Source organism: Danio rerio, chromosome 25 (genome assembly GCF_052040795.2).
Source record: "Danio rerio strain M-AB ecotype USA chromosome 25, GRCz13ab, whole genome shotgun sequence".
Taxonomy (NCBI): Eukaryota; Metazoa; Chordata; class Actinopteri; order Cypriniformes; family Danionidae; genus Danio; species Danio rerio.
The window spans coordinates 16,876,966-16,900,206 of NC_141045.1; the positions used below are offsets into that span (position 1 = coordinate 16,876,966).

The 23,241-nt window shown below is 38.6% G+C and overlaps 2 protein-coding genes across 3 annotated transcripts in view; one reads left to right on the plus strand and one right to left on the minus strand.

The window, feature by feature from the left end:
* LOC147830838 (uncharacterized) overlaps nt 1-23,241 on the minus strand; it is a 688,366-nt gene that overhangs the window by 521,575 nt on the left and 143,550 nt on the right. The gene's annotated exons all lie outside the window — the stretch shown is intronic.
* Nucleotides 6,416-23,241, plus strand: part of spon1b (spondin 1b) — a 153,327-nt gene continuing 136,501 nt past the window's right edge. Inside the window, exons 1-2 of one of the 2 annotated variants that reach the window (XM_087311102.1) lie at nt 6,416-7,109; nt 8,630-8,736. In XM_087311102.1, coding sequence (XP_087167228.1) covers nt 6,881-7,109; nt 8,630-8,736 — 336 coding nt within the window. In that variant the 5' untranslated portion in view covers nt 6,416-6,880. 2 annotated transcript variants of the gene reach the window in all.

The window sequence follows — 23,241 nt, forward strand, 5'->3', positions numbered from 1 at the left end:
TTTATTTCTAACATTAACACTTACTTATATCAACACATTTACTTACATTTCTGAGTATTTCACAGAATGTCAACAATACAGTGTATTTCACTTTTGCGGCCAGTCCTTACAACTAAAACTATTGAAATTTCAACATTGCATTTTACATTTGCAGCTATTTCCTGTTATTGCAAATTTGTTAAACATTTACGACCATTTCTCGCTATTGCAGCACTATATTTGCCATTGTTACATGCAATTTCAACACTTTATTTTGGTTAAAACTATTTCTCATACGGTAATTATAATTTTATACCTTACACGGACGACTATTTCACACAATTTAAACATAGTGTTTTACATTTGTGCCTGCTTCTAGTCATTACAATTTTAAACATTTATGACTCTTTCATGCACATTCAGCACTATATTTTACATTTCTTACTATTTCACACAATTTCATGCTATTTCATCACTAAAATTTACATTTAGGGCTGTCTTGTTATTGCAAATTTATATCTTATGTTTGCAATAAGTTCACAGGATTTCAACTTTGTGAATTTGTGGATATTTCTTGTATTTCTTGCTTACAATTGCAACTCTGTTTTCTTACATTAGCAAGTATTTCCCTTAATTTCTATGTTGTTTTTTTACAAATGCATCTATTTTTTTAAATCCTCACATTATCTCTTAAATTTGTAATGTAAGGTGGCTTAAAATATAGTGGGCAATTCATATAAACTTTCAGGAAAGATGTGTTTATTATAAATAATATAAATAAATATATAAATAATTTTAAAGGTATTACTGTAATTTTTTTATTTATTCATATATTTGTTTATTTATTTTTATATAAATTTACTTTTTTATAAATTGGCTGCAAAGAACATATGCTTGAGTTGGAGGTTTATTCCGCTGTGGCAACCCCAGATTAATAAAGGGACCAAGCCGAAAAGAAAATGAATGAATGAATGAATTTACATATGCGTTTGGATGTGAAGTTGTGAACTCATTGAACTCTCCATTTAAGATGAGTCTTGCTAGCAATCAGTCACACCACAAGCAACCTCTATGATTTATCTGAATCCTGGAGTTGAAGCATTTCACTTCTTTCTCTGTATTTAACTGACTTTTAAATATATACTCCATGTCACTGGATTCTGTGGGCAAGAAAATTAACTCATTTTTTTAATATAGGCTCATTTTGCAAGTCTCTTAAACAGTTAAATCCTTTCAGTTGATTGCCAAGTCTGTTTAGCATTTTAGCTTAGCTTAGCATAAATCATTGAATCGGATTAGACCATTAGCATCTTGAATTTTAAAAAGAGTTTTGATATTTTTTCTATTTAAAGCTTGACTCTTCTGTAGTTACACTAGCTGTGTCTCTTTTTAGAGGCTGCATCTTCCGAAGGATCCAGACTTCAAAGGCGAGTCCTTCGAAGTCCACACGAGCTGAACCAAGCATTTTGAAATGAGATGATCTAACCTACAGAAGATGGATCTCATCACTAGGCAACCGTAACAGCTGCTCTTATTAAGCGCTGATAAAATTTGTAATGACTTTTTTCAAAGTGATTTTAAAACTTATTTTAAGTGATCTGAATGCAAAACAAGGTATACAGAAGCTGGAAATATTTTTACATTGATCCATACATGTACACATAAAAATGTTACCTGTCTATAAACTCACTTTATTAAGACATATCATACTCTTTAAGTTTTTTTAACGTGTTTAGATATCCAAGTGAAACAAACTTAATTCATACATTCAAACCCAAGTTTTCATTTAAAGGGGTCCTGCCGTTATCAGCACGCAATGAATCTTGGGAGGTTCGAGGCCGCGAAGGATCCACCAGTTGTGTCCTTCATTACCTGGGAAACGAAGGACACATTTTAAGGCTGCGATTGAAGGAGCCTTTTAATTTTTTTTTGAATGAGACAGTCTTAGTCGCGTCGCGATGACGCAGCACACTTCAAATGCATCCTTCGGAGGATGCAGCCTCTGAAATGAGACAGCTATTGTGTACTAATACTGATGGAAAATGAAAAGTTGCTATTTTCTAGATTGATATGGCTATAACATTCTGGCGTAATAATCAAGGAAACTTGCTGCCGTACTATCGCTGCTGCAGGCCCAATGATATTATGCAGCACCTGAAAATAGTCCCCTGCTACTTGTTAACAGTGTTGCTTAATATCTTTTACTCCTGATGAAGCAGATGCAACTTTACATTTTCCATTGTAAATACAAATTTGGCCCGCCATCCCATCTGAAAAGAAAACAAGAATAATGGGAAGATGGTTGGGTCGAATGCCTTTGACAGTGATCGTCATTTCGAATGTAATGTAACCTTTTGTTTTTTATTTTTCTTTATTGCTGAGCTACAAAAAAAGCCAATTGAAATTAATGAGTCAATTAAATATTGTAAACAAATCTTTTAAAATGTAAATACTGTCACTTGACGGATGCACAAAACATCTGCGAGCAAATTACAGCAAGCTCGACTAATGTATTCAGCACTGAACTTGTGTTATAAATGGGATTTTTTATATTTTACTGTAATAAGTTCATTATTAGGTGACGCGGTGGCGCAGTAGGTATTGCTGTCGCCTCACAGCAAGAAGGTCCAGGTTCGTGCCTCAGCTGGGTGAGTTAGCATTTCTGTTTGCATGTTGAGTGCATGCTGAGTTTGCATGTTCTCCCTGCTTTCGCGTGGGTTTACTCTGGGTGCTCCGGTTACCCCCTCAAGTCCAAAGACATCTGGTATACAGGTAAATTGGGTAGGCTAAATTGTCCGTAGTGTATGTGTGTGAAAGAATGTGTATGGGTGTTTCCCAGTGATGGATTGCGGCTGGAAGGGCATCCACTGCATAAAACATATGCTGGATAAGTTGGCGGTTCATACCGCTGTGGCGACCCCAGATTAATGAAGGGACTAAGCTGAAAAGAAAATGAATGAATGAATGAATGAAGTTCATTATTAAATGTTACAAATGATACTGCATTAGTCAAAATGTTTTTTAGGTAAATATTACCAAATAAATTTGAAAATTACCCAAGGCAAATTTAATAAATATAATTTGGTATATATTCAGCTCACAGCCCTCAATAAAGTTTGCTTTTTGGACCTTTATAGGAAAACGTTTGGGCACCCTTGGTCTAATCCAATTTAATTATTTATGCTAAGCTAAGCTAAAAGCAACTGAATAAATCAAAGAATGGTCAAACTCAACTGTTTAACTTTAGGTGACTTGTAAAATAAGCTCTTTTCCAAAAATAAGTGGAGTGTCCCTTAAACAGTAGCTTAAAAAAAGAAAAAAAATATTGAAAAGACTTACCATTCCCTGTTTGTATACTCCATCTAAAGTTTTTTTTTTCTAATCTCTCTCCAGAGTTGCTCAGACTGTGCCAGAGATGAACTGGAGCATTAACAAGCTGAAATGCTGCTCGTGTGTTTCGCTCACACAAACCTCAAGCTTACTGGGGCAATACAGCCAAACAAACCTTCTGCCATATTTTACAGCCCCTTGAGTTGTCAAAACCCCAGGCAGATCAATAGGTCGGGTGGCAAGATCACACACAGGTTAGTGAATGTGTGAGGCGCCAAACTAACAACTCAACCTGGAAGGTCGTCCTTGGAGATGTTTATGAGGAAATTTAGCCTTTGTGTTTTGAGAAAGTGATGACTTTGGTTTGTCCTTTTGGTGAAGCTGTATTTTATTTTATTTATTATTTTTTTTGTTTTTTGTTTCTGAATCAGTGTAAATGGTTGCAAACGATCATAAAATAGTTTTGGTGGTAAAAAAAAAACAGTTGAAAAAAACAACATTGACATCTGGTACAGATAAAATACAATTATTTATCGAAAAAAATATTTTACAAATATTATCTAATGCAAACTTCAAGAAAAAAATTATTAATTAAAATTTTTTATAATGGTTATATATATATATATATATATATATATATATATATATATATATATATATATATATATATATATATATATATATATATATATATATATATATATATATAGTTGAGGGCAGAAATATTAACCTACCTGAATTAATAGCCCCACTGTTTATTTTATTCCCCTCCCCCCCTCCCCCCCATTTCTGTTTCTTCAACACATTTCTAAACATAATAGTTTTAATAACTCATTTATAATAACTGATTTATTTAATATTTGCCATGATTACAGTATATAATATATATTTTTCAAGACACTGCCATATATTAGATATAGTATAAAGATGGTTTGTTCTGTAGACTATCGTAAACAAACAAGCTTAAAATGGGTTAATAATTTTGATCTTAAAATGGTTTTTAAAAATTTTAAAACTGCTTTTATTCAAGCCGAAATAAAACAAATAAGGCTTTCTCCACAAAAAAAAATACACACACACACACACACACACACACACACAACAGTCAACTTGATCAAATGAAATGAGTGTAGTTAACTCAAAATTTATTGAAAGTTAATTCTACTTATTTGAAAAGAGTCTTGAACTCAGTGTTGAAGGTAAAGAGTTAATTAAACACCTCATTACTTCAACTTAAATGGATTAAGTTCACAGTACTTATTAGATTAGTATTTTAACTCAAATGGTTTATTTCAATCTGCTTCCTCAAATGATTTTAGTTGCCTTAACTTATTGGGATTTACAGTACTCAGTTGGTTTGAGTTTTCTTCGTTTATTGGGTTTTACTGTGCTTAATTTGCTTCGTTTACTTAAATGGATTAAGATCACACTACTCATGAGGATTAGTTTTTGAACTTAAATGGTTTGTTGCAATTGTTTTTCTCAAATGGTTTGAGTTATCTTAACTTTTTTGGGTTTACAGTGTACATATATATTTATGAAATAGCCACTTGGATGAAGACTTTTTAATGAATCTAAAATAATCTTAAAATATCAGTTTTTTTCTATATATTAAAATGACTGCATTTGTAAGCTAACTGTTTGGTGTACTGAAGTGTGGGAAATATATTTTTAATATTCTAAATTATTACGACATATTTCCAGTGCAGTCAGTTTGGAAGCGTTAATGACATCTGCTGGTGTGGTTCTCTAACTTCCTTCTGATCCGACAAAATTGCAACGTATGCAGATGTCTAGAATGTGATTATATAGATCAGTGAGTGAGTATTAACCATTCCTTAATGGATTTGACCAAATTTGCAGGTGGAGTCCTTCTATTGCAGTCTTTCTACCTCTTGCTGTTTCTTTGTAATTAATTGTCAGTTTGTGACCTGGAATTAATTGCAAGGTAATTATGTGTGTTTTTTTTTTTAGAAATTCATTCATTCATTCATTTTCTTTTTGGCTTAGTCCCTTCATTAATCTGGGGTTGCCAAAGCCGAATGAACTGCCAACTTATCCAGCATATGTTTTATGCAGCAGATGCCCTTCAAGCACTACCTACTGCATCACTGTGTCAGCGTTTTTAGAAATGTACATATTTATTAATTTTTATATATTATAGTAAAACAATGCCGAGACTACAAATATTAACCTTCATTTCTTGCAGTAATGAAAATTAATTCAGAATTTTACTGTGATATTGGTTGGTCATTCTTTAGATCTTTTATAACCAAATTCAACCAATTTTACTAAATATTGATTGCTTATTTTAATTACAAAACAAAACTGTTTACTGATATGCATTTATTTCATTTTTATTCCAAAATAGTTCAATAGTTTAAAGTGTTTTTTTCCTAATCATTGTAAAATATATTTCATTGTGAATTGTGAATGGATATCAAGCAAAGCATGACTCCTGAGTCCTAAATGCTTTCTGTGTCACCGTTGCATTATCAGGAGCCACAAATATTTATTGCCTGTTTATGTTTTTTTGGACTCCTAAAGTGCTGGTAGCCATTGACTTCCATCTTATAAACCACCAGGAGCTTAAAAAATAAGTTCTTATGAAGGGGGGAAAGTCGCACATATGACTTGGACTGAAAATCCATGGAAATGGATTGAAGGTGCGTAAATTACTATTAATCTTTTAGAATTATGAATTTAAGTACCCTATTCCATTCCAGTCACATGGTTCCAGTCCGGTTTTTGTCTCTACGTTTACCAATTTTGTCTAAAATATCAGTGACTATTATATGATTTATACGTTTAACTGTTCGATATTCCAGTAGCACGGTTGTTTACATACAGATATTCGCATCATAAACGCAATCTAATAGGCTATGCTTATATATTGAAAAAACAATTCTCCAAAAGAGCTGTTATATCATAAATAAACCCGGTAATTCCTCACATCAAAATGCCTCCTATCAAAACATTCGCTTGTACAAACACACACACACACACACACACACACACACACACACACACACACACACACACACACACACACACACACACATCAGACGGAGGAGTTCCCAAAAAAATCATCGTCCATGTCTCCTTCAGTGCGCAGCCCCGTGTTTCTGTCCTCCTGCTGCTGCAGCTCGCGGCTGTTCAAACATTCGAGATCTCTCTTCTTCTCTCTCTCTCTCTCTTTCTAAACACAGCGTCTTACCAAGAATGTCAGCCGTCTAGGTCTATGGTTTGTTTAAAGTCTGAATCTGTTCTCTTTAAGTCTGAGCTCGGTTATCAAGGAGACCATATAGGTATTTCTCAGTGTGAGTAAAGTCAACATCTGAGTCTTGTGTGTCCGCGCGCTCGCCTTCAGTCAATCTCGCGCTCCGCGGGCACGGGACTATCAGCGGTCCGCAATCTTCTCCTCAGCGGGAATGGATATTGGGTCTTTCCTCTCCTTTTACCCTTGAATGGACCAAGAATTAGAGAGGTCTACTCGATTTATGCTTCTGTTTGTTTTGAGCTCCTTTTCAAGTTCGTTTTCTTGCTGGCGTTCGACTCCAAACTTGTGGGAATGATGGACAAGGACGGGCTGGTTGTGCTGCTAGTTTTCTTAAACGTGTTTTTGATTCACTCGGATGCGTTCAAAAGAGATACCGCGGAGAGACATTCGAGATCTGAGGGGGGTTTCTGTCGGATATTGCGGACGCAGGCGCGGAGCGCTCGGCGAGACGGACAGAACGAGTTTCGCCTCAAAGTTGAAGGAGAGCCAGAAACTTACCAACCCGGGAGCACCTACAGAGGTTAGAGGGCACTGAATAGTGCTTCATAGAATATTTATGATACTGTGAATGCAGCTTAGTGCACAAACAGCTTGTGTGGAGTTTGTAAACATTAGTGCGTAAAGCGTCATCTTTACTGTTCAAAGGTTGACTCTGACACTAAAAAAACGTTTTGTATGGTGACCAAGTATGACATATATTATGAAAAAATGCGTTTAGGAGTACCTTAGTATTTCTTGTTATTCGTTTAAGATTTAAAACTAATTTTCAGATTTGTCTGCTGCAACTAGGTACGTTATACATAACATGACCATGTGAATTAGTGTAAACAGATGTAATCTACTGTACATATGTGTATACTGTCATGTTAACAGAAAAGTTGGATATTTTCTTTAATATTACAGCTATGAGTTTAAAACTCACTGTCAATTTGTTTATGACATTTTCTTTTAAAATATGAAGTTAATATCCTTAAAATTAAGGATCCTTAAATTCTTTAAAATAGCAACCTTCAATAAAATCGAGAAAAAAATACATTAAGTGTATTAGTTTTGCCTTGTTTTATTTGTATAGTAGCAAAAGGTCTTCAAGCTTAATGTCTTGTTTATTTATGTTATTATTTTCCTTTTTCATTCATTCATTCAAAGATTAAATATATGAAACACAACAATCAGTTAAAGGGAGAGTTCAACCAAAAACGAGAATGTACCAACATTACTCTTCCTCAAGTGGTTCCAAACCTTTACACAATTCTTTTTTTTCTGTTGAACACAAAGGAAGATATTTTGAAGAAAGCTGAATACCTGTAACCCTTGACAACCAAAGTAGGAAACACAAATACTATATGGAAGTCAAAAATGTTTACAGGTTATAACATGTTTTCAAAATATCTTACATGAAATAACAGGAAAAAACTCATAACGGTTTGAAAGAAGTGAAGAGAATTTACTTTTTTTTTTTTTTTTTTTGGGGTGAACTATCTGTAAACTCAGATACGCTCGGCAATTTAACATCCACTGTAATATAGTTTTCAGTCAGATATACATTGACTACTTTCAAAGTGTCTTAAAAATGCTTTGTTTCTTTTACACAAAGCTTTTACTATTACTACATAAGTGCAGTGGTTATTAATAAGATTAAAAATAACTCCTTTAAACCTACCTAACCTTTATATAGATTTATTTTACAATAAAACTTGTGGAATAGTTTAATGATTAAACACTCATTTACTGTTCCTCTCGAGATGAGTTTTACATTAGTTTCAGTACCAAAACACTCCATAACTTGCCATTTGGTTCCATGTAAGTGGCCTTCATTAGACAGCAGATGCCTTTTTATGGGTTTTATGCCCAGCGTGTTTGTACATGCATATGTATTCACTGCTCAATGGGAAAAGCACTCGCACAACCCACACGCTTACACGCAAACATACGTGCCAAATGCGAGAGCAGTTTGCGACTTGCCCTGGCACACTGTTTAGATCTGACCTACTGTTAAGCCCATTTCTGGTACCTCTGACCTATATTTTCTTCTCTCTCCAGTGAGTTTGTATGCCTCCAGCCCATCATACTTTCGTGGTTTTACCCTCATTGCTCTGAAGGAAGGAAGGGAGGGCGTGAGTCCTGACGATTATGCTGGCACTTTCAAGGTGAGGGATTGCATTGACCCTGTATAACTTGCCTTGAACTGTGGCAGTCAAAGATGACAGTCTAATTGCAGTCTCCCTGTGAAATGATTTGCAGTTTATCTGCACGTCTGTATTTAGACTGGGTTTATTTTTAGGAAGATAATGACCATTTTAACCTTTTTGTGCATGAGTTATTGAACAAACGTTTTAGATAAAAAAAAACATATTTCCACCAAAGATTAGGTATTATGACATTAAATCAATGTATTATTAGTTTTAGTTTTGGGGTTTATGTTGGGTGAGAGACCTACATGTAGGGTTTTAAAACTGCCAAAGTTTTTTTGTTATAACTTTGGGTTTATGCAAGTTTTTTATTTTTTATTTTGTTTTTTATGTTTTTTTACAGCTATTTTATTTTGTTTTTTATCATTGTCATAAATGATCATGAAGAGATTACAAATTGTGATATTTCAAGATGTGGAAAGGAAAGTAAAATCTGGATTTTCTTTTTTCCATGGTTTGGAAAAGTCAAGGTTTTAAAACTGCCAAAGTTTTCTGTTTTATCCTTCCTAAGGTTTATGTAAATTTTTTTTTACATGTTTTTCACAACAATTTTATTTTATTTTCAATGGGGGAAACAAGTTGTTGTTTTTTACCCAGATATTTAAAAAAATAACTTATTTTGGAGCAGAAATCACAATACCTTGATATCGTGAAACTAATATTTTCATCCAAGGTTATCATATTAGTCTAAAACTATATTAATCTTATACTGGCCCATGCCTAAGTACAGTACATCTATACTTTTATTTACTTTTTTAAAATAATATTTGTAATTTTATAATTTATATTTAGTTTTTATTTATATTTAACTAAATATGTAAATATATAATGACTATATTTTTCCATGATTTACTGAAGACGTCTGCTACGTGCCATGACATATTTTGATCATAACTCTTGATGATTAACCACCCAGGAATACTAATTAATTTGTATTTAAACTATTCACATAATTAGTTTTACCCATTTGTCAGCAAGAGTTTTTTAATGTATAAAATGTACTAAAATTCACATATTCTTTTCAATTTTCTTAAATAATTAAAGTTTATAATATGTGTGTTGTTGATTTTTTTGTATAAATATGTCTGTCAGGCTTATTTTTAGTTTTGACCCATATTTTGGCATTTTATTTTAGCAAAAGTAAAAAACACATCTCTATAAAACACTTTACTTGAATTTAATCTGCATTCTATCTATGTAAGATAACTGTTGTAGGTTAAATTTAATGATAAAATGAATAAACACCTTCACTGCATTAATTAATAAAGCAAACAAAACACACATTAAGTTAAAAAAAAATTATATATATATATATATATATATATATATATATATATATATATATATATATATATATATATATATATATATATATATATTGAGGTTAACAGTGTGTTAGGACTTTTTAAAGTTTTTGCTGGGTTGCACAACTGTATTTAGATGTAAATTGTTGTAGAACACAATATTCTTTATCACTTTTGTACATAAATTCTACATTAAAAAGTTGATTTCATTAACATTATCATGAGTAGATGTTAGAGATGGATGTATCGATTTACCTTGATTCAGTTGAAAATCAATTCTAATATGTGACCAATACAAATGTTGAATGAGTTGCGATGCATGTTTTGAACAGAGGAGGCGCAAACTCGCTTTACTTGCACATCGGCGGTAAGCAAGTGCGCCAAACAACTACAAATTGTGTGCAAATACACCAAAAAGACTTTTAGTTACACTAGCAGAACAACAAATATGATTCAGCACAGTAAAAAACTACTGTCACGGATGTCTATAAGCAAAAAGCTGTTAATAGGCCAAACCATGCTAACCGGAGGATTGACAGCTCCACTTGCTCTGATAAGTGCTATGAAGATCACACGATGCCTCAGTGTTTTAATAGCAAAAGCGTGAAGATGTTTTTTATGACTGAAAGAGAAAGCAGTGCTGTTAAAGATTCAGGTATTAGCTCCTTTTTACCATCTCTTTAAATGTAGTTTATGCATATTTAAATAATTTGCTTATTCAGTATTTTATGTCAGTGGCCAGTCCCCTGGAGCAGAGGGCCTATTGACCACCTCTGTACACACTGCTTTCTGGTTTGGGAAAGGCTTTCCTCTCCACACCAGCCATCTCAGTCACCAGTGAAAGAGTTTTTTCATCAACAAGGGACATTGATAATGTGCAAAGATCTCAGCTTATGCCAAAAAAAAAGATATTCTGATATTTCTTTAAAAAAAAAGTAAAATCCCTGCTCAGTCACATTTTTAGTTTGAATTAGGGAGCCTTTTTAATTTGTATTGTTCATTTTTGTTTTGGAATATGTTTTAAATTTGTTAGGTAGCTGCACAGTCAGAGTTTTAGTTTGTTTATACCAAAGAGTCTTCTTTAGTTTGTATTATTCACTTTTTTTATTTGGATTTTGTTGTAAAATTCCAATTTAGTTATTGCAGAATTTTTTTTATTTTGTTTAAAAAGTGCAGCATTTAAGAAAAAATGAAAGGGCTCTTGTTCACCTTAAATTTGTCTTAAATAATTTTCGTTAGATTAGTATTGTAAATCCTAACGAATTGTGAGTCATTTGAATCGTTACATCCCCAGTAGATGTCAGAAATAACTGTATTAAGTTTTTTTAAATTACAATTTTTATGTTACTGTTTAAAGTGCACCAAGTGATTTTTTCAATATTATTATTATTATTATTATTATTATTATTATTATTACAGTTTTTTTATTTCAAACACCAGATAACTTAACAGGACCTTGCCCCTTTCTTATATCTGGACACTGAAGTCAAAAAATGCGTAGGGCAACTTTAAATGGACATTTAATCCAAAAATCAGAAATTCTGCATCATTCACATGTTAAAAACATCTTCCATCTGTTAAACACAAAACATTATTTGAAGGTTTGAAACCTTTAGCCATTGATATTGAAAGTATTTGTTTTTTGCTTGACTGTTGACGTCAATAGCTACCAGTTTCCAAAATACTTTGCTTTGCGTTTAAATTAATGAAAAAGTTTGGAACAACTCGAGGTTGAGCAAATAATGAGTGAACTTTCATTTCTGGTTGAACAATCCCTTTAATATACATAATTTTGATGCAAAAAACAAATAACCACGTTCTTGTTCTGAAATCAGCTGTTTATAATTTGCATAGTCATGTATCAATGGCTTAATGAGGAACGCTGCCAAATGCAACCACACCTAAAGTGTTTTGAAGCTTTCAGATCTGCCTTTTGCCAGTGAGCAGAGCAGTGTGAAGTTGTCAGACATGCTGCTCTTCATTGGTAACGCACTGGCCGTCTCTGAAAGACAAGACCCCTATCATTTAGTGCTCTCCACATCAAGCCGCAGTGCTTTCCAGACTGAAGCAGGAAGGCTGTTAGCGCAGCTTCTCTCCCCGCAGATCTCATTAGCTGTGGCTGCCGATCGCCACTCCTTACCGCTGTGTTTTTCAGCGCTCAGATTGCCTGGCGGATGTTAACAGGCGTCCTCTGCTGAGGTCTTTAACTGGGGATTTTTTTGTCTTGACAGGCTAAATTGAACGGATGAAAAAAACTCAACAACAACAATACAGGAGGCAACTATAAAAAGATGAGCCAAAATGATAAAATGTGGTTTTGTCGTACATATTCATGAAGAGATTACAAATGATAATATTTTGAGATGTGGAAAGGAAATTAAAATCTGGATTTTCTTTTTTAGCATCATACTTTTTTTTATAATATTGTTGAAATAAATGAAGCATTTATTAGTTAAGAATAGAAAGCTTTTTAGGGTTACACAGTTTGACCTTGTGAAAAACATAAACAAACAGAGGGGCTAATAATTCAGGGGGCTCTTAATTCTGACTTCAACTGTGTGTGTGTGTATGTGTGTATGTGTGTGTGTATTAGGCTTGGGCGGTATCCAAATTTTGATACCGTCAAACCTCCTTCCTATTTTACCTCGGTATCCGGTATTACCATGCATAATAAAAAAAATTTTGACGTAAGACTCAAAAAGCATCACCAAATTTTTGGCTTGTGCCTAAACCAATCAGAAACTGAATACCGTATATCACCTGTTTGTCTTGTTCGTATCAGAGATCTGCATGGGATGCTCTCTCATTCACGCACGTACGCACACACAGAGAGAGAGAGAGAGAGAGCACCACGTTCTCTCTCTCATTCACTCACACACACACACACATACACATACACATACACACTCACACACAGGGTGACGCACAGCACCACGCGCTCTCTCATTCACACACAGCCCAGCAGCAGGAACCTCAGACCTCTCGTATTTACCACGTCTCCCTTCTCGTTCGGTTGAAACCGGAAATACTGCCAAACTGCAGATCACTTAGGTGCCGCGACTCTCCATCTTAAGCCTGGTTTATACTCGACGTGTCCGCTTGTTTGCTTGGGTGTGTGTGGCAAATGTGATGTCATTGTGGAGTTTGCTGATGTTCGCTTTGGGTCAGTGCGACATGATTTCGGCCGGCGTTGCGCAGGGCATTTCTTGAGCCTCGAGCGAACAGTTCACACAGCACCGCAACTGATTTGAGTTAAATTTGAAACACTTTGAAGAGATTTTGTCTGAAAAAGTAAGACTGTACACGTGTCGTTATGATCTGTGATCATAGGGATAGCCAGATAATCAATAATTCTTGCCTATAAATTGCAACAGCCGTGGGAAAGTAGAATGTTTTTGTTAAAAGCTTTGGAAAAAGCTGAAGGATAAGTTTGTTAAAACCAAAAGAGGTCATGGCAAAAGTGGAGACCCAGGTACACAATTACAGAATAAGTTTTTCCACCAGTCATAGGTTTATGAAAGATTTATATATTGCAATTTTGAATTTAAAACAATTTAATTACAAAACTATAATGAAGTCACTGTTTTTTCAGGCTTTATTGGTGATAATGGACAGGAATGTTGGACCAACATTTGGCTTTTTAGCATAAGTATAGGACAGAAATTAGCCAGACAGTACTGTGTGAATTTATTTATTTATTTATTTATTTATTTATTTATTTATTTATTTATTTATTTATTTATTATTATTTTTTTTGTTTATTTATTGTATCAAGCTTTACATACAAACAAAATGGTAGGTTTCATACTCACAATATTACATACTGTCTTCTCAAGGTTAAGTAATAAAATAGGCATCTCAAGAATAAAAAAAGAACAGTTTTTAAATAAATTGCAATAAACTAAAACAATCTGGGTCGCAGATTCGAGCCTCGCCTGGGTGCGTTTACATGTTCTCCCTGCATTCGCGTGGATTTCCTCCGAGTGCTCCGGTTTCCCCCACAGTCCAAAGACATGCTTTACAGGTGAATTCGGTCGGTTAAATTGTCCGTAGTGTATGAGTGTGTGTGTGAATGTTTCCCAGAGATGGGTTGCGGCTGGAAGGGCATCATAAAAACTTGCTGAATAAGTTGGCGGTTCATTCCGCTGTGGCGACCCTGAATTAATAAAGGGACAAAGCCGACAAGAAAATGAATGAAGGAATGAATGAATATATATATATATATATATATATATATATATATATATATATATATATATATATATATATATATATATATATATATATGAACGTTAGATAAATGAAATGTTTAATTAAACTCTAATAAACTATAAAAATAAAAAACTCTATAATGTTTAATAAATCAACTCTGTACAGAAATTATCTTAAAATTTTGTTTGAATTAGACCCTTTAAGATTGACTTTTAAATTAATGACATTATTTAATTAATAACAATTTTACTTGAATTTTTATTTAGAAATGTAAAAGTCTCATGAGTGTGTTTTAACAACGAATACATCAGGACCCCCCAAAAACTGAGCATCATCTCATAGCTCTTTATTAGTTTTATATTACTTGCTTGTGCAATACATTGTATGAAATGATGTCTGAGAGAAATATGAATGTGTCCTCTGCAGTCTAATGGCACAATTTATAATACAAGAATCTATTTTTACAAGCCCAAGTTTAGCAGGGAGCTTGACCCATTTATTAGCTTGCTCTTGTATAATGTAATTTTTTCCCATTGAAAATTATTGCAAACGCATTTCTCTGGGAGCAGCTTTAAATCTATGAGAAGTTCGGTTATTTTCAACGATCTGCAGAATGAAATCTTTTCTGGTTGCATTCAGGTTGTTAAATGGGACATATGGAAATCTTACTTTTTTCTGTGTTTAAGTGCTATAATTGGGTCCCTTGTGCATCTATTGTAACAGCCCAGAAAACAACCCTTTCTCTGCAAGCATGCACAAATTTCACTCTCCGAAGAAGGTTAGGAAGCACATTTTGTTATATATTATGGTTCTTAACCTGCACGTTTCCACCCATTGTGCCACTGCAGCAGTTCAATTGTTCTGTTCAATTGACTGCGTGTCACAGCATCACAAATGACAAAAAATAATACAAAACTAATTAAAGCAATCTCTTATGTTTGGAGCAAGAGCGATTCTCTTCTGTTAAACTGAATAGTCGCATCATCGTTGACATCAGCGTGGTCCGGCTCAGATGAAATGTGAGTGCAGGGAGGGGAGAAAGGCGGGCTACAGCACGGTTCAAGGCAACTGTATATAGTGTGAGTATGTCCTTAAGGTAAACAATTAATTTGTTTGTTTTGGTAATCAGAATCTAAAAATTTGCATCCTCTTTGGGAGGACAGTCTTTCTTTCATGACATCAGTTTGATGGATTGGGTAAGATATGCTTAGCCACGCCCCTCCAACTGTAATTCTGGGTTCAAACCAAATGCAGAGCACCTTGTAAATCGCTCTTGTTTACTTGTGGGATGTTTTTCTCCTCAAGATATGATAGTGGCAAATTGCATGTTATCGCAAAAATTGTATCACACATCTTGTGTCATTATTGCCACCTGGTGGAAATTAGCATATATTCTCGCTTTTTCATTTACCTTTTTTATGTAATCTACTCACTTTAAAGGTGCAGAAGGAGATCTGCCTAGATGCTTACCGTTTAGCATAATATCTTTCAAATACAATCCCTCCCCTGTCTACTAAAGCCAAGCCTCCTGAAATCGCGAACGCGTACATCAAAGATGACAGAGACTCACTAGATCATGTCAATCGCCAGTTAGAAAACTTTATAGTACTTTATTATTCTACAAGTCTGAATGAAAAACTATATTATAGTATAGTATATACGACTACTAAAGTGACTACACTATGCTTACTGATTTCCCGGGGAGCTGCAGGATTTACACTTGATACTAAGCCATACTTACATGCTATTTCAGACCGAATATTCAAAAGTAGCATGATAAGCAATATAGGGAGCGCATCACAGGTTGTCATTGTTTAAAACTGAACCAATGTGAATATAAAACCAACTTCAGCAGGCTAGGTGGATTAGTGCTATTTACTGATGTTTTGTTTTTAAACTAAATAAAAATCTACATTATCGATGCTGTAAAAGGTCTCTTATGAAACTGAAAATAGCCACATCAGTTGTAGCGCTGTTGCTCGTTTCCATGTGACTGCAGCCCAGGTGAACGCACTTATTAGAATTATGAAATAAAGGGGTTTAAAGGGGCTAATAATTTTGACCTTAAAATGGTTAAAAAAACCAAAAAAAAAAAAAAACCAAATAAGACTTTCTCCAGAAGAAAAAAATATTATCAGACATACTGTGAAAATGTCCTTGCTCTGTTAAACATTGTTTATACATTGTAAAACACGTTACAAAAATATACTGTCACGGGGAGAAGAATCACACAACAAGTGAGAGCTCATATAAGTGCCCCGGAGGGTGGTTTATTTACAAAAGGTTCTTCCAGTGGTGAATTTAGGTTGGTGGCTTGTGTGCTCTTTGTGCTCCTTTCCCAGTGTGACAGTGGATTATTGAAGTGCCTCTGTGGTTCCGGCAGGTTCTCAGCTGCTGTCTGGGAAAATAGAGAGAGAGCGAGTTAGTGCTTGTTCTCCTGGAGAGACTTCTCCCCGTTCTGCTGTGTTGCTGCAGTTTAAATGCAAGCCGGCTGATGGGCTGCAGCTGGGGCCGATCAGTCTGAGTTGAGGGCTTGCAGGTGTTTCTCCTTAGTTTCCTGGGCGACGCTGATGATCCTTTGGGACGCTCGTCACATTCCCCCCCCCTAAGCGTCGTCCTGGTCCGAGGGGTGATGTGAGCCAGTAGGGGTAATTTAGGGGTTGGGAGGGGAATGACCCCTGACAGACCTGCAAAAGCTGCCCAGACCCGAGAGAGGCCATCTGCATTGGCGTTAGCGGCTCCAGCCCGATGACGTACCACAAAATGGAAGTCCTGGAGAGCGAGGAACCACCGAGTCACCCTGGCGTTAGTATCTTTGGCCCGGGCCATCCATTGTAGGGGAGCGTGGTCAGTGACAAGGGTAAAGCTGCGGCCCAGGAGGTAATATCGCAGCTCCAGAACTGCCCATTTTATGGCCAGAGCTTCTTTCTCCACTGTTGCGTAGTTCTTCTCGGCTGGGAGCAGCTTCCTGCTAATATACAAGATTGGGTGTTCCTCACCTTCCTGTATCTGGGACAGGACTGCTCCTAGTCCTGTGTCCGAAGCATCAGTTTGCAGCAGGAAGGGGCAGGCGAAGTCCGGGGCCCGAAGAACTGGCTCAGATGTCAGTGCCATTTTTACTTTGTGTAGTGCCTCTTCTGCAGCAGTCGTCCAACAGATCTTCTCAGGCTGCCCCTTCCTGGTCAGGTCTGTAAGGGGGGCGGCTAGAGAGGCAAAGTTAGGTATGAAGCATCGATAATATCCCGCCAACCCCAAAAAGGCTCGTACCTGGGTTTTTGTTTCCGGCTTTGGTGCATTACGAATTGCTTCCACCTTCTTTTCTTGGGGCTGGATTAGCCCTCGTCCCACCCGAAAACCCAGATATTTGGCTTCATGGAGCGCAAGGTGGCATTTGCGGGGGTTGGCGGTGAGTCCAGCCCTTCTGAGTTCCGACAGCACTCTCCGCAGGCGATCTAGATGGTCTTCCCATGTCTCAGAATGAATGACAACATCATCTAGGTATGCGGCAGCGTAGGCTTGGTGAGGGCGAAGGACAATATCCATGAGCCGCTGGAAGGTGGCGGGAGCTCCATGCAGGCCGAAGGGAAGGGTCCGGTATTGCCAGTGGCCACTAGGGGTAGAGAAGGCGGTCTTGGCTTTGGCTTCCTCAGATAGGGGTACTTGCCAATAACCTTTGGTTAGGTCCAGGGTTGAGATGTACCGGGCCCTTCCCAGGCGATCCAGCAGCTCATCCACCCGAGGCATGGGATATCCGTCAAACTCTGAGATCTCATTGAGCCTTCGGAAGTCATTGCAGAAGCGGAGAGTGCCGTCAGACTTTGGTACCATTACGATTGGGCTGGACCATGGACTGCGTGACGGCTCAATCACCCCTAACTTCAGCATTTGTTCTACTTCCTCTTCAATAGCCTGCCGACGAGCTTCAGGGACCCGGTAAGGCCGTTGTCGAATGATGTTGCCAGCTGGAGTGTGGATATCATGCTTGATAATGTTCGTCCAGCCCGGGAGTACTGAGAACACATCAGAGAACTGACTGACCAGGTGATGGAGCTCTCCCTTTTGGATAGCCGAGAGGTGAGGGTTGACATCTACAACCACGGGATCGGAGGTGGCGAGGGCTGCGAGTTGGTCCCTGGTACCCACCCATTTTTTTAGAAGATTGATGTGATACAGTTGGTCAGCTCTTCTTTTTCCAGGTTGCCTCACCCGATATGTGACTGGCCCAATTTTTTCCAGAATGGTGAAGGGGCCTTGCCAGGTGGCAAGAAACTTGCAGGCAGCATTCGGGATCAGGACCATCACTCGATCTCCGGGCTGGAACTCCCGTGGTTGGGCTGCCCGGTCATAGTGGCGCTGTTGGGCTTGTTGGGCTTTGACCAGATGCTCCCGGACTAACGGCATGACCCGGTCGATCTTCTCCCTCATCTGTCTCACATGCTCAACTATGGACCGATGGGCTGCCGGCTGCTGCTCCCAGGCTTCCTTAGCCACATCTAGAAGGCCCCGGGGCTGACGGCCAAAAAGGAGTTCGAAGGGGGTGAAGCCAGTTGAGGACTGGGGCACTTCTCGTATGCCGAAGAGGACATAGGGCAGCATGAGATCCCAGTCACGTTTGTCTTCAGCCACTACTTTCCTTAGCATTTGTTTTAGCGTTTGGTTGAATCGTTCGACCAACCCATCTGTCTGTGGGTGGTACACTGTGGTCCTTAACTGCTTCACCTTCAGTAGTCGGCAGAGGTCAGCCATTAACCGAGACATAAAGGGGGTACCCTGGTCAGTCAATATCTCTGCTGGGATACCGACCCGGCTTGACAGGAGGAAGAGCTCCTGGGCAATGGCTTTAGAAGTGGCTTTCCTGAGGGGGATTGCTTCTGGATACCGGGTGGCATAATCAACGATCACCAGAATATGCTCATGTCCCCGGGCCGACTTTGGCAACGGCCCAACCAGGTCCATCCCGATTCGCTCAAAGGGCACCTCAATGATGGGTAATGGGATCAGCGGGCTAGGGGGAGGCTTTCTGGGCGAGGTCACCTGGCAGGTGGGGCAGGCTTGACAGAATCGTTTTATATCAGCTTCCAGACCCGGCCAGTGGAAGCGATCCCGGATCCGCTGTGTGGTGTTCTCAACTCCAAGGTGACCGGCCATCGGGTGGGAGTGAGCCAGGTCCATCACAGTTTCTGTCTTGGCACGGGGCACCACAAGTAGCTGTTTCACCTCCCCCCTTCGCTGTGCGACGCAGTACAACAGGCCCTTTTGAACTACAAAGTGCGGGAGAGGATGGGGTGATGGTTGAGTGTCTTGGCCCTCAATGACACGCACCTGGGTCCAACAATGTTTCAGCCGGTCATCATCCCGTTGTTCCTTAGCAAAGGAGCCCCCTCCCGTTACCTGCTGGAACACATCATAGAACAGATTAGAAGATTGGGGAGGGGGCTTACCGTCTCTCCCGCTGTCTGTGGCTACCAGTGCAGGCCGCTGATGAGGTCCTCGGCTGGCTCTCCATCTTCGGCGGCTTACTTGAAGGCTGGCAGGCTGCATTGTGGTCGCAAGCAGGCGGTCAAACCCCGGCCAGTCTCTTCCGATAAGGGCTGGGACCGGGAGGTCCTCCACAAGTCCCACCTCAATAGACCAAGCCCCCGGGGCTGCAGAGATTGTCACCCGTCGAGCCGGAACTTGTCGGGTGTCCCCATGGACACAGGTGATGGGAAGGAATGTTTTTGTGTTTCTACGTGGGGGTAGGAGATGAGATTGAACCAGACTTACTGCACTGCCTGAGTCAAGAAGGGCCCGAAGCGGTTTTCCATTGACCTTGATGTCGGCCTCAGGAGCTCCATATGGTGGGTCACTGTGAACAATACAGCCTGCCAACCATCCTCGCCCAGGCTGCGGGGGATCCGCAGATGGCATAGGCTCATCTCGTGGAGAGGGTGCTGCTGGCCTGTTGACTGGTCGTGAGGGACCCTCTGGTGTGCGTCGCTCCTGGACCACCCTCCGGGGGAACGGCACCATCCGCTCCCCTCCATCACGTTGTTGGGTTGCATCCGCCAATTCGATGGCCTCCACCAGGTCCAGTGAGGTTACGGGGTTCCTCATACCGACCGCCCGTCGGTGTGAGCGAGGGAGAGCTCGAAGCACGCGATCCACGATCACACGTTCCGCTACCTGTTCCGCTGTGGGACTGCCTTCCAACAACCAGTGGTGTGCCAATCGTGTGAGTTCTGCTATCTGGGCACGGGCTGGTGCTCGGGGTTTATACTCCCATTCAAAGAAACCCTGGGCTGCACAGATTGAGGACAATCCCAACCGGCTCAGGATTTCTCTCTTTACATCTGAATACCTCTCTGCTGAGGCCGTAGGGAGAGAGAAGTAAGCACGTTGGGCCTCGCCGGTTAACAGGGGGGCCAACACCTGAGCCCAGTCCTCGGGTGGCCATCCTTCACGATGGGCTGTGTTTTCAAACATTTGCAGAAAAGCTTCCACATCATCGTAAGGAGTGAGCTTTGGCAGTATTTTTGTGGCCTGGGCACGGGGGTCTGGTAGCGGAATGCTTTGGGCGGCAGCGGCATGGAAGGCAGCGAGTTCCTGCTCAGTATTGCCCTGGCGTGTGGCAAGGTGCTCCACAATTTGTTGTTGGCGGATGCTAACCTCAGTGAGCCGTTGGAGAATCTCTTCCATACTGGGAGGGGACCGGGGGCCGTTCACCTGAAGATTATAGAGAAAAGCAACCAAAATAAATAAATATAATTCTAAATAAATAACTAAATAAATTGTAGGAGCCACACTAATGAATCACCAAAACTGGAAAAACAAAAAAAAAAAATTTTATTATTTTTTTTTAATTTTTTTTTTTTATAAATACTCCTAATAATAATTATGGTGTGGGGTAGGAGATCGCTTATCTGTGATTCTTCTCTGTAATTGCCCGCATTCTCCACCAGATGTCACGGGGAGAAGAATCACACAACAAGTGAGAGCTCATATAAGTGCCCCGGAGGGTGGTTTATTTACAAAAGGTTCTTCCAGTGGTGAATTTAGGTTGGTGGCTTGTGTGCTCTTTGTGCTCCTTTCCCAGTGTGACAGTGGATTATTGAAGTGCCTCTGTGGTTCCGGCAGGTTCTCAGCTGCTGTCTGGGAAAATAGAGAGAGAGCGAGTTAGTGCTTGTTCTCCTGGAGAGACTTCTCCCCGTTCTGCTGTGTTGCTGCAGTTTAAATGCAAGCCGGCTGATGGGCTGCAGCTGGGGCCGATCAGTCTGAGTTGAGGGCTTGCAGGTGTTTCTCCTTAGTTTCCTGGGCGACGCTGATGATCCTTTGGGACGCTCGTCACAATACAAAAAGGACAACATAAACATATAATAATAAGCAAACACACCAAAGAGTATTTTGAGCAAAAAAGGAAAGAAAAAAACAGGAAAAAAACTTAAAAATAAAAATAAAAAAACAACAACAAAAAACAAACATTAGTGCAATCTTATATACAGAAAAAAAAAACAAGTCTACAATGTGTTGACCAGAACTAGTATCCAGTAATAAGCTGGGAGATGGGGGGTGGGGACTCAATCAGAAGGTGCAGGGTCATACTGAAGAGCTTGAACTTGTTTTCGAAGGGGTTCCCACAGTTTAATGAAAATAGTGCTAGGTCGGTGAAGAAAGTACCTAATTTTCTTTAATTTTATAAAATAATGAGCATTTCTTATCCAACAAGTGTGAAAAGGAGTGTAAGGGAGCCCCACTATATTTTTCCTCAATATCTGTTTAAAGCAAAGAAGATTTATTCAACACATTTCTAAACATAATAGTTTTAATTTCTAATACTGTAACTGACTTCTTTTATCTTTGCCATGATGAAAGTACATAATATTTTACTGGATATTTTTAAGATACTGGTATTCAGCTTAAAATCTGATTAAAAGGCTTAACCAGGTCAATTAGGCTAGTTAGGGTTATAAGGCAGATCAGTGGTTTGTTCTGTACACAATCAAAAAATAATTTTGCACATAAGGGCTGATAATATTTACCTTAAAAGGGTTTTTAAAAATTACTTAAAGGGCACCTATGGTAAAAAATCTACTTTTCAAGCTGTTTGGACAGATATGTGGGTTGGTATAGTATATAGACCGTCATACTGGGGTGATATGAACACACCCAGTCCTTTTTTTTCAACTTAACTACAAAAAAAAGGGTCGGCCAATTGGAGCTGTTTTCAAATCGATCGCACCATTACGTAGGTGTGCGATCCCCCCGCCCACCGAATTGATTGACAGCTGCGCGCATTAACATGTTCCGGTAGTCGCGTGTATATGTCAACAAGACCAGACAGACATACGCAAAGCAACCGGGAATAAAAGCTCTGTTCTGTTCGCTAGGATCAGCAATCATCATCAAATGTGATTAAGAGTAAGTTTCACATGTTTAAAGTGTTATAAAACAGAGTATGTGTGTAATTAATTACAGCGTTTTACTTCAGCTTTACTTCATCAGCACAGCCGCGTGTCAGAACAATTATAAAAGAAGATGCTTCAATCCCGGTTTATGGAAGTTAAATCAGGTTTATTTTGTACATTAGCATAACAGATATCCACACAGTGCTTGAGGTTAGCCTTAACTAAGCTAAGCGCGCTCTGTCTGCCTGCCTGCCTGAGTGTGTGTGTTCGTGTGTGTGTGTGTTCGTGTGTGTGTGTGTGTGTGCGCGTGCGCGCGTTAACTTTGTAACGATATTGTGTGTGACTCATTAATACAACTTCACAATACTGATTAGTAAAGGTTAGTTCTTACTGTAGTATCTCACAAACGCTACGTGAGACCTCCTTCCTTTAAGTCTGTCTGTTGTCTGACGCATCTGAGGGAGGAGGCATGTAGAAATAGTGGGCGGGAAAGAATCGTCTTAAAGGCGCAGTACGACAAAACCACCCCCTGCTGGAAATCAGTATAAGACAGCGTCTTGTAA